At 42.5% G+C, this 12,553-nt stretch overlaps 1 protein-coding gene across 1 annotated transcript; it reads right to left on the minus strand.

Moving 5' to 3' along the window:
* Window positions 1-742: 742 nt before the first annotated feature.
* sdhaf3 (succinate dehydrogenase complex assembly factor 3) lies at window positions 743-10,074 on the minus strand. The gene is made up of 2 exons (XM_074613674.1): window positions 9,745-10,074; window positions 743-1,166 (listed from the first exon to the last, which is right to left on the minus strand). Exons 1-2 carry the CDS (start codon window positions 9,916-9,918, stop codon window positions 972-974), a joined length of 369 nt encoding a protein of 122 aa, XP_074469775.1. The 5' UTR covers window positions 9,919-10,074; the 3' UTR covers window positions 743-971.
* Between the last annotated feature and the right edge of the window lie 2,479 nt (window positions 10,075-12,553).

The raw sequence follows: 12,553 nt of genomic DNA on the forward strand, positions 1-12,553 counted from the left end.
CTTGAATCTCTAGAAGAGACGCGTGTGAGACAGTGTGGCTGCTCTAACCTGTTAACACGGACGCCGAAATAAAAAAACAACAGGTAACGCAGCCGCCAAGCGCTGCTGATGTTCCCACTGTGTCTGACCTAGTAAGATGTTTGTGCCTTTATGACTTCTGTAACTGCAACTGAGCATTAAACAAGAAGTCGGGGTTTCAAAATTTGAATTTAATAAGAGATCAATACTGGCTCCTACGGTCCGGCCTTAAATATCAGACAAGAGGTATCCTCCTGAAATGTGAAAGATCAACAGAAACAACGTCTAGCAGCAGAGAGCAGTAGTGGGAGGAGGGGGGTTCAGAGCAGCTTTATCTCTGGAACAGATGCAGGCCAAAGACTCTTGTTAGCCATCATGCATGACTCATTACAATGAAACTGTAATGTCTGCACTCTGTGGGAGGCAATCGTGCGTTGACTTTTATAACAGCTCTAACGTCGCTGTCACTCCCCCTCAACGTACAGCTGATGGCTTTTGTGTCTGCGTGGATTCAAGTGCTCATATTTCCAGAAGGATAATAAGGGCTTCACCCCAACAATGGCGACATCATCACTGAGGCTGAAAGGAGAGGAAGCGTTGTTGATGTGAGCTTTGGGTGCATCTGCCGAGAGAGAGAGAGAGAGAGAGACATCTTGTGCCCGTCCTTCAGGACCATGAACTCACAATTGTACTCAAAAAAAAAAGTTGACAAAGGAAACCAATTAGTGTTACGTTAATGCAGCTGTAGAGGAACATGAGGAACCTCTTTTTATTGTCACGTTAAAAAAGACAAGCACGGGAACACCGAGCTATTACACAGCACTTTAATATAATCAAATATTCTCAAATGCCTCTACTCCGCCTTCGAGCACCACTTTTCATCTGAAGCACTCTGAGGTAAGATATTAAAGGTCCTTCTGTTTTTTTGTTTGTCTGAGCACATCTCTGCTGCTTCACTTGCTGTCCTCCTGGATGTTAAACTGTCTGCTGGATTTAGTGGATTCCAGCATGAGCTCGTACAGTTGGCCTATCTGGTCGTTCTGGAAGTGGACGAGGTCCCCCTCCGCCAGGCTGGACCCAAAGTTGGCTGAGCTGAGCTGCTCCCCCGCTGACTCCAGTACCTGAGTCTGCAGGGTGTCCTTGTAGTTCTGCGGGGGTTTAAACACACACAGGAATAGCAGCAGTGTTTAGCACCTGGTCTTCCAACCCCCATCTCCACTTTCAGATTCATTAAACACATCATGCAGTTCCACTTGTGCATCGTACGGTTCAAGATGGATATGCAGTAAAATATCAAAAGAAAAAACGTCAAAGTTTAGTCATCCCTTTGTTAAAGGATAAATCTGTGATATTCTTTTTATTTATGAACAAATCCCATGAGCAAAGTCAAACTCTGATCACCTGTCCCTGTCTCCCCATCTCCCCTCTCCGATCACCTGTCTGTCTCCCCATCTCCCGTCCTCTCCCCTCTCTGATCACCCGTCTCTGTCTCCCCATCTCCCGTCCTCTCCCCTCTCTGATCACCCGTCTCTGTCTCCCCATCTCCCGTCCTCTCCCCTCTCCGATCACCTGTCTGTCTCCCCATCTCCTGTCCTCTCCCCTCTCTGATCACCCATCTCTGTCTCCCCATCTCCCCTCTCTGATCACCTGTCTCCTCATCTCCCGTCCTTTCCCCTCTCTGATCACCTGTCTCTGTCTCTCCATCTCCCGTCCTCTCCTCTCTCTGATCACCTGTCTCTGTCTCTCCATCATCCGTCCTCTCCTCTCTCTGATCACCTGTCTCTGTCTCCCCATCTCCCGTCCTCTCCTCTCTCTGATCACCTGTCTCTGTCTCTCCATCATCCGTCCTCTCCTCTCTCTGATCACCTGTCTCTGTCTCCCCATCTCCCGTCCTCTCCTCTCTCTGATCACCTGTCTCTGTCTCCGAATCTCCCGTCCTCTCTGATCACCTGTCTCTGTCTCCCCATCTCCTGTCCAAAGCAAACACTAGAGACATTATCTGCCTGATGTTACCTGTGTTCTCCTCTTTATATATGAATCATATTTTATACTCAATATCTATTTTTCCATCAGGATTCATCAGATTTTCTTTGGATGAAACCGAAGTGATGCCGTTACCAGAAGCCTTATCGTGACTCAGTAGGTGACGTGGCAGACTCTGCTAATGTTACGGAGCCAAGGGCATAATAACAACACATACATTTACTCACCTAGACTTTTCCAATAAGTCCTTGAATGATAAAGTAAAAAGTGTGCCAAACTGTTGGCGTGTTCCTTTAAGCTGCCTCGGGGAGGACATTTCCCCTTGGCAAACGTTCAACATAATTACATTATGTGCAGGAAGAAGCCTCTCAGATAAATGGCTTCTTATTGCTTAACAGTGAAAGTGTTCCAAAAAACCCACGACGCTTTGTGGATGGGCAAACATCGGACATCCACCGTGTGCTTTCTGTTCACATGATGGATGGTTATTCAGAAGTAGAACGGACGGAGGTGGCTGTGGTCCTGCTCAGCGTGATTCATACGCAGCTCTGACAGCTTTGACTCATCACACACGGCCAAGGTTAACTACTCAGTTCATCCTGTAAGAAGAGGAGATCTCTACTGTATGTACAGACTGGCCCTGAGTCATATCAATGTTGAGAATGGAATAAAACATAACCTTGAGTTTTCTATATAGTAAACATTCATCTTCCATTCGAGGAGGACTAGTTGTGAGACGATAGGTGATAATTAGAAATGTGCTGTTATTTCTTTTGGGAGGATCTCTATTCAGGGCTCTACCACATAAATAATTATAATCTTATGGTCATAGTTTTAGCTGTGATTCACCTCGGTAATAATAACATCATATTCACCAAGTTATTGTCATGGTTCGTCTTGAAAGTTTGGAAAATGCTCATTTTAAAGGGACTGTTTGTAGCTTTTTAAGCGTATAAATGTACCGGGTCGGGACACATGCGCGCTCGCGTGTGGCCGGCGTCCCCGCTCCTCTGCCTGCTTGCCTTCACTCAGACAGAGCGCGCGTTCTCGCGTACTCGCTCCACCTCTAGACGTGAACGCGCGCTCACTCCACACTGCAGAAGAGTTAGTTTAGCTCTGAGAATATCTAGTGAATGTTCAGTGGACGTTTGTGCAGAAATAACTGCTGCAGCTCCTCCAGACCAACAGAGGTTTCCCGTGTCTTGTGAAGTGACGGGACTCCGCAGAGAGAAACGTTATCGTCTCCGACCGGGTGCCGGTGTCTCCCTGCGGGCGCAGTCGGGAGACAATAACGTTTCTCTTCCTGCTTCAGCCCCGGCACCGACCCGCTTTTCCTGCTTCAGCCCCAGAGGCTCAGGCAGGAAAAGCCAACACTAGGATCAGATCTAAATCATGTTCATGGAGAGACCTTGGTCTGGTCAGCTAACATTACTGCCAAGCAGCTGAAATATAGAGTGATATTGTGCTTTTAGCTGACGTGTGTCGCCTCACTGTTTTGAGTGATGCTCGTTCATGTATATTTAGAGCGAGCAAGCGCGAACCCGACGCTGACTTTCGTTGACTTAACATCCACAGGTGTCGCTGTTAACAAGCATTTCTGAAAGTTATAAATAGTCCCTTTAAGAATAGGGTCAATTCAAACAAAATGCTTTTAAAGCTCTAGAGCATGAGAGGATCTGTTCACACGCGGCCGGCAGTCCAGCTCAGATGTTTTTCTCACCAATGTATCGTGGACAACTTTGACTTTTTGTTGTTGTAGTTTGACGAGATGAAACCTCGATTGGACTAGTTGTTATATCTCTGTCAACGAATGCCTCCCAGTGGTTTTATTCAAACTAAGTTTCACCTAGAAATGTTTCCGTTGAAATACAGGAAAGCGACCCGTCCCCTGATTGGGACCGATGCAAATGGAATCTGGGTTTGAAAACAATGCATACTGATATAGTGAGGCATAATGAAAGTGACTACCTCCTCCCCGGTGGCTTCACAGCTACCGCAATGACAAAGGGACCTCTCAGGATTCCAGCTGCAATCACCATCTACTTCATTAGAGAAATTGGCTGCAGATGGGGTGATTTACCACCCCCCCCCCCTCCCCAGCCGTGCGGAACGGAGCTGGAAAACATTGGCTCGCAACCATAGTGACATTAAAAAAGGACCTGGCACAATCATGATTATTTTGGGAACTGGAGGACGAGTTGCAAATATACTGACTGTGGTATCTACTGAACTAGACCAGTGGTATACTGGTGAACTAGACCAGTGGTATCTACTGAACTAGACCAGTGGTATACTGGTGAACTAGACCAGTGGTATCTACTGAACTAGACCAGTGGTATACTGGTGAACTAGACCAGTGGTATCTACTGAACTAGACCAGTGGTATACTGGTGAACTAGACCAGTGGTATACTGGTGAACTAGACCAGTGGTATACTGGTGAACTAGACCAGTGGTATACTGGTGAACTAGACCAGTGGTATACTGGTGAACTAGACCAGTGGTATACTGGTGAACTAGACCAGTGGTATACTGGTGAACTAGACCAGTGGTATCTACTGAACTAGACCTGTGGTATCTACTGAACTAGACCAGTGGTATACTGGTGAACCAGTGGTATACTGGTGAACCAGTGGCATACTGGTGAAGAAGATGCATCAAGAATATTTTTACATGTTTTTTTATACAATTTGAAGAGTCATCTTATTTCAATATAATAATTACTGTAATTATTAGTATACTTATTGATGAAATAAGTATTAATTAGGGATGTACTGATACTGGATCAGATATCGGTGACAATGGGGTCGATCTATTCAATTCTATGTTTAGATACTTTATACATCATATACTGGAATTTTAACTCCTGTTAAAGTTTTGACCAATTTGTTGCTGCATTAAAACACTTGAATTATAATTCCTGTTAATTTTGAAGATTTTTTTTACCAATTCCAACTCCGTACCATTATTCTAATAATAAATATCAATTTAGTAAATTTATATCTATGTATTTATTTGTCACATTTTGTTTTACAAAGTTAGAAAAGCTTTAATATTAAAATCAAGTCTGATGTTACCTTACACATAAAACTGATTATTTATTCTTTCTTATACTTAGTTTTATATAAATATTCTTATTTTTATTATTGTATTGTTTTTATTCAGTGTCCTGTGTTGTTTTTTTAAGTTGAATTTACACCAATAGATTGGCACTTCTAATTTCGTTGTATGCTGGGATCTATAATAATGATTCCAGTGACTTCCACACAGTGAGGCATACAGCTTATTAATTAAACACTGGTATTGGATCGGTACTCGGTATCGGCCGATACCCAAAGCCCAGGTATCGGTATCTGGACTGAAAAAGTTGTATCGGTACATAGTATTAATTATGTATACAAAACTTATCAATTTGTGCTATTTCAATGTGGCTGAAAGCTCTGGAGGTGTAAACTATCAACCAACTATGGATATTCAGGATACTTTCACTTCCTACAGTCCCTTAATGTTACCTTACTGTTTACTGAAGCTGCTCTGCCATCATGTGGTGATGGACTGACATTACACTGGCAATGCATAAACCATCACAGATAACATTATGGACAAAAGGTCAAGTCAAAGACTGGGTGCAGACAACACTGTGTCCTCAGTCATTTTAGGGACTCTGGGTTGCTTTAGCATCTCAGTTGAACCTTACATTCTATAATTGATGCCTCACACATGGTCGGTACTTCACCGGCTGATTAGAGTATTTTCAGACTGAATGTTATGGAAGTTTTTATTGGACTTTATTAGTTGTAACCCACAGAAGACATTCCACAAATATGTACCATGACCTGCAAATATTTCCCTATCCACAAACATGTATTTTGGTATTTGTGTTGTGTAAAGTCACATTCACAAAAATACATACAGGGCGATTTGCAAATACGCATAACTTACTCTGTAAATACGTATTTTAAGGTTTCATGTAAAGTGATAAACACGCATTTGTGCATATATTTCTACACATGGAATGATATTTGTGCATTTGCAGATCGCTTCCTGTGCATTTATGGGCCACATGACATTTGCAACTTCCCTCTGTAAGAGATGATTTACTAGCTCCACCAGGAGGGGGCGACATTCCCTCACATGAGCTGACAGAACTAAAGTCTAACACAATAGAAGTAGAGTTTAAGGAGACAACCAACAGCCTGGATTCTGGAGGTGAAAGATGACGTGGAATATCTTTATTTAACGCGAGCCAGCATCAGTGACTAAATCAGTTTGATTGCATTGTTTTCTATTAGAATGAACTAACTGGCCGAGAGACGAAGCGCTGCGCAGTTATGCACTTACATAGTAAGTAGCCACTGGAGAGGAGCTGAAGAGCTGCAGGCTATTACAAGAATAAAGTCATAACTTTACGAGAGAAAAAAGTCGTAATATTACGAGAAAAAAGTAATAACTTTACGAGAATAAAGTAATAACTTTACGAGAAAAGAAGTCGTAATATGAGAATAAAGTCATAACTTTACGAGAAAAGAAGTCGTAATATGAGAATAAAGTCATAACTTTACGAGAAAAAAAGTCGTAATATTACGAGAAAAAAGTAATAACTTTACGAGAATAAAGTCATAACTTTACGAGAAAAAAAGTCGTAATATTACGAGAAAAAAGTAATAACTTTACGAGAATAAAGTAATAACTTTACGAGAAAAGAAGTCGTAATATGAGAATAAAGTCATAACTTTACGAGAAAAAAAGTCGGAATATTACGAGAAAAAAGTTATAACTTTACGAGAAAAAAAGTCGTAATATTATGAGAATAAAGTCATAACTTTACGAGAATAAAGTCATAACTTTACGAGAAAAAAAGTCGGAATATTACGAGAAAAGTCATAACTTTACGAGAAAAAAAGTCGTAATGAGAATAAAGTCATAACTTTACGAGAAAAAAAGAAAATAATACGTAAAATTACTGCTTTATAATATTATGACTTTATTCTCTATATCTGATTAATTTTTTCCCTCCATGTGGCCCTAATACTCCGTCATACCGTCGTACTGTAGACCTACAACAATGATAAATTAAAATTAAAATGTAAACAAAAAACAGTTATTCATTTCCATGTTTATAAATCCACAGGGAGCCACTGGAGAGGAGCTGAAGAGACGCAGGTTGCTGACCCCTGACCTCTGACCCCTGGTCTAATAGGTCAGACAGTGATGGCACTAGCAGCCTTCCATAAGCTATGGCTGTTTTCGAAACCGCATACTATACTAGTAGTACGTACTGATTTGGCCAAAATGTAGTATGCAGTATGCAGTATGCGAACAAAAGCAAAATCTCCAGTATGCCAGAAATACCCGGATGACGTACTGATTTGGAAAAATTCTCCAGTATGCATCGGACCAGTCTATCTCGCCTACTGTATCCCACAATGCAAAGCGGCGGAACAGCACAGGCTACGGGTATAAAAACAGCAGCCAGAAGCTGCTCTTTTTTTACGTTTTCTGTAGCCATTTCAACACTAAATTCACTTCTGAACGTTTTTGAGGCGAGAAATCAACTGTGTAGATTATTAATATCGGCAGTTTTACGAAGTTAGATGGCGAATCGAACATTTGTTCCACCGTTGTCGGAGTTTAGAAGCTCCACAGAATACCGTGACAGCCAGCGAGCGCCTGCCCGGGTCGCTGCCAGCAAGCCGGGTAGTCACGCTCAGAGACCGCTATGAGCTGCTGGAGCTCTCTAGAGACCGGTCTGTAGACGAGAGGCTTTGATTTCCTTGTTGACGGATAGTTTGTTTAAATATCACAACACAGATGTCCATTATAAATTAACAGGAACCTGTGTTTATTTGCCTTTTTGGAGTTAAAAAGCTCCACAATCACCCGCGGGCGGAGCTCGCTGGAGAGCCGGCCAGTGACGCTCACAGAGCGGCTGCAGAGCAGCAGAGTGGCGAGGGAAGATGAGAGGAGAGGAAGAGGAGAGAAGAGAGAAGAGGAGAGGAGAGAGAAGAGGAGAGGAGAGAGAAGAGGAGAGAGAAAATGAGAGGAGAGAGAAGAGGAGAGGAGAGAGAAGAGGAGAGGAGAGAGAAGAGGAGAGAGAAGAGGAGAGGAGAGAGAAGAGGAGAGAGAAGAGGAGAGGAGAGGGAAGAGGAGAGGAGAGAGAAGAGGAGAGAAGAGAGAAGAGGAGAGGGAAGAGGAGAGGAGAGGAGAGGAGAGGAGAGAGAAGATGAGAGGAGAGGAAGAGGAGAGAGAAGAGGAGAGGGGAGAGGAGAGGAGAGGAGAGGAGAGAGAAGAGGAGAGGAGAGAGAAGAGGAGAGGGAAGAGGAGAGGAGAGGAGAGAGAAGAGGAGAGAAGAGAGAAGAGGAGAGGGAAGAGGAGAGGAGAGGAGAGAGAAGAGAGAAGAGGAGAGGAGAGAGAAGAGGAGAGGGAAGAGGAGAGGAGAGGAGAGAGAAGAGGAGAGAAGAGAGAAGAGGAGAGGGAAGAGGAGAGAGAAGAGGAGAGAGAAGAGGAGAGAGAAGAGGAGAGAGAAGAGGAGAGGGAAGAGGAGAGGAGAGGAAGAGGAGAGAGAAGAGGAGAGGAGAGAGAAGAGGAGAGGAGAGGAGAGGAGGGAGAAGATGAGAGGAGAGGAAGAGGAGAGAGAAGAGGAGAGGAGAGGAGAGGAGAGGAGAGGGAAGAGGAGAGGAGAGGGAAGAGGAGAGGAGAGAGAAGAGGAGAGGAGAGAGAAGATGAGAGGAGAGGAAGAGGAGAGGGAGAGAGAGGAGAGGAGAGGAGAGGAGGGAGAAGATGAGAGGAGAGGAAGAGGAGAGAGAAGAGGAGAGGAGAGGAGAGGAGAGAGAAGAGGAAGAGGAGAGGAGAGGAGAGAGAAGAGGAGAGGAGAGGAGAGGAGAGAGAAGAGGAAGAGGAGAGGAGAGGAGAGAGAAGAGGAAGAGGAGAGGAGAGGAGAGAGAAGAGGAGAGGAGAGAGGAGAGGAGAGGAGAGGAGAGGAGGGAGAGGAGAGAGAAGAGGAAGAGGAGAGGAGAGGAGAGAGAAGAGGAAGAGAAGAGGGAGAGAGGAGAGGAGAGGGAGAGGAGAGGAGAGGAGAGGAGAGAGAAGAGGAAGAGGAGAGGAGAGGAGAGAGAAGAGGAAGAGGAGAGAGAAGAGGAAGAGGAGAGGAGAGGAGAGAGAAGAGGAGAGGAGAGAGAAGAGGAGAGAGAAAGAGGAGAGGGAAAGAGCAGCTTCTGACGGGGCAGAGAGGTTCCTGATGAGACAACATGTCTCTAATATCTGGAGGGAGATCAGTCCTTTTGCTGTAACTGAAAAAGCAGTTTGAGTAAAGTAAACGTTGTGGATGAATGTTTTATATTTCCCGTCTCTCCTCGTTGATGATCCTGTTTGTCGGACTTCTTTATGAGCTGTCAGAATAAATAGTTTAAACCTGCAGTATCTTATAAAGTAAACAAGCACAACATAAACAACAAAATCAAAGTTGTATTTTTTGATAATATTGTAATAGTGGTACAAGTTAGTTTTTTTGTCCTGTGCTTTAAGAGCTGGTTTGAAGGCTTAAGCCTCGTCTAGCATACTGCTAATACATCACTTTAACTGTCACATACTGCATACTACTGAGGAGCGCAGTATGCAGTATACAGTATGTACTGTATACTGCATACTGCGCTCCTCAGTAGTATGCAGTATGCGGTTTCGAAAACAGCCTATCTCTCTCTGTGTGTGTGTTTAGTGTGTTTTTGATCATGCAGATGTAGATTACCTCCCACTCCGTCATGAAGCTCTTCACCTCTTCCTCTGAAGCTCCTTTATGTCTCCTGAACTCGTCCTTCAGGTACTGGTCTCCCAGGGCTCTGAGGTCTATAGGCAGGAACCGGTGCAGGACCAGGATCCTCTTATACAGAGACCGGACTCTGGAGACGTGTGAAGCTGCCATGAAGTCCAGTACAAACAGCAACACTAACAGTTTAACTACCAGAGGATGTATTAAATAACACTGTAATCTAAAGGAGAGAGACAGACATCACGGTGTTTGAGCAGAGAGACAGAGAGGAGAGTTACTCAACACACACACATGTCCTTGTTTATCCTGGAAGTGATTCTTCTTCTTCTGGTTGACAAACTAACAGGCGCATTACTGACACCTGCTGGACTGGAGCGGCGCATTACTGACATCTGCTGGACTGGAGCGGCGCATTACTGACACCTGCTGGACTGGAGCGGTAGCTCTGCAGGGAAAAATAACATTTTCTTTGTTAAATATTGAGCAACCACCTAGAACCCCTAGGACATTAATGTAATCATTTTAGTTATCATTTATTTATTTAGCATTTTAAGTTTTTCATTAATAAGAAAAATGTTGGGTCCAGCTGAAACTGAATTGCATTTGTTTTATTCTGTATCGCCTCCAAGACATTTTAGATTTTTCTGATTTATTTGCATTGGAAATCCAAGTTTTTGCATGGCAACTTTCAAAGGGGGTGAGAAGCAGAGAAAGAGTATTACAAAAAAAAAAATAGAGAAGTTTGAGTTTATGGTGGTTACACTAGACCAGGGGTCAGCAACCTGCGTCTCTTCAGCTCCTCTCCAGTGGCTCCCTGTGGATTTATAAACATGGAAATGAATAACTGTTTTTTGTTTACATTTTCATTTTTATTTATCATTGTTGTAGGTCTATGGTACGACGGTACGACGGAGTATTAGGACCACATTGAGGGGAAAAAATAGACTAAACTGTGTTACCTTCATCACACTGATCAAATGATTTGCTGCTCCAGACAGATTATTTTTTTTGCCTATAATGGCCCCTGTTCTAACCGATGAAAGAAGCTGCTATCTGAACTTTAATGAGAAAGCGAGAGTGGAGATAAATTATGTATTACGGGATTCATCGGCGTCAGAGCCGAGAGTCACACTATAGAGTCCTGAATAGGCAGGAAGGTCACAATTCTGGACTATTCTGAGTGACAGAACTAGCAGAGCTCTATTAAAATGTTTTTGTTTGTGTGAGGACAAACATTTACTGTAATTAAACATTTAGACAAATGACACACCTCATTCCACTCCCCAGGTACAAATAAATCTCTAATGTGCCAGTTTGGATGAGATCCAGTGTTAATTATGTTCCACATATTAGATATTAGAAATACTGAGTTGTTGTGAGGTGAAGCCTTTAAACTGACGAGATAATCCATCATTTTTCACGTAATTCTACAGAGATGGGTAGTGTACATTTGTACAGTCTTTTAGACATGTTTGGACACATGTTGCCGTACATGTTCCCCTAAATATTTGCTATTACCTGTGTGTAAGGTAGCCTCATATGATCTACATTGGTATGCTTAATGATAGTTGTCGCTTTGGTGGCTGGTATTTTCTCGTACGTTTAAGTTTATTTTTTAACAAAAACCTAGTTTTTTTGCAAAATAATATATCTATATATAAATGAAATAACAGAACTGATTTTGTTTTTGCTTTAAACTTGATTAGATCTTATTTTTTTAATTTCCTTTTTTTTTTGTATGATTTCTGTTTGGATGAGATCCATTGTGTGACACATGGACTGTGATTTATAGCCATCTTCCACATAATTAATACTGGATCTCATCCAAACTGGCACATTAGATATTTCCTTGTACCTGAGGAGTGGAATGAGGTGTGTCATTTGTCTAAATGATTAATTACAGTAAATGTTTGTCCTCACACAAACAAAAACATTTTAATAGAGCTCTGCTTGTTCTGTCACTCAGAATAGTCCAGAATTGTGACCTTCCTGCCTATCCAGGACTCTATAGTGTGACTCTCGGCTCTGACGCCGATGAATCCGGTGATACATCATTTATCTCCGCTCTCTCTCTCTCTCTCTCTCTCTTTCTCTCTCTCTCTCTCTCTCTCTCTCTCTCTCTCTCTCTCTCTCTCTCTCTCTCTCTCTCTCTCTCTCTCTCTCGTCATACTCATTCATGTGTAGAGCACCCAGATACTGACATTTCTGTTCTCTGCATTGAAACGGCCCCGATGGAGCTGACCATGGATGGATAAAGAGAACGGAGCTGACGGGAGAGCTAGAGACCGTCTTGGAGAAGTTAGAGGAAGTAGACACGTGGGACTACGTCTGCTTTCCAAAATAAGGTGTTAACAAAGGGAACTGTATATACTAAATACATCTATGGAAATAAGATTGATGGATTATATTCACCAGAAGTATAAAACATTACATGTCCCTTATAAATTAAAAAGAAAATACCACTAATCTGTGAGGGAAATGTCTTTATTCTTAAATAAATAATGTATATATTTGACTTCTCTGACTACAAACATGCTGAAAATCAAACATTTTAAATGGATTAATTTAGATATTTTTCAAAATAAAAGTCCCTAGAAGTGTATGATTCAACTTTTCCCTATGGTGTAGTGTTAAAAAAGTTAACAAATATCACAATAAATCGTAATATCGAATCGCAATACTTAAAAATCACAATAAATATCGAACCAGAGTTAAAGTATATCATGATAGTATCTAATCAGGAGATAGGTGTATCGCCCCAGCCCTAGTATATATACTGCACATGTAG

This window comes from Sebastes fasciatus, chromosome 17 (genome assembly GCF_043250625.1).
Source record: "Sebastes fasciatus isolate fSebFas1 chromosome 17, fSebFas1.pri, whole genome shotgun sequence".
In the NCBI taxonomy this organism is placed as follows: domain Eukaryota; kingdom Metazoa; phylum Chordata; class Actinopteri; order Perciformes; family Sebastidae; genus Sebastes; species Sebastes fasciatus.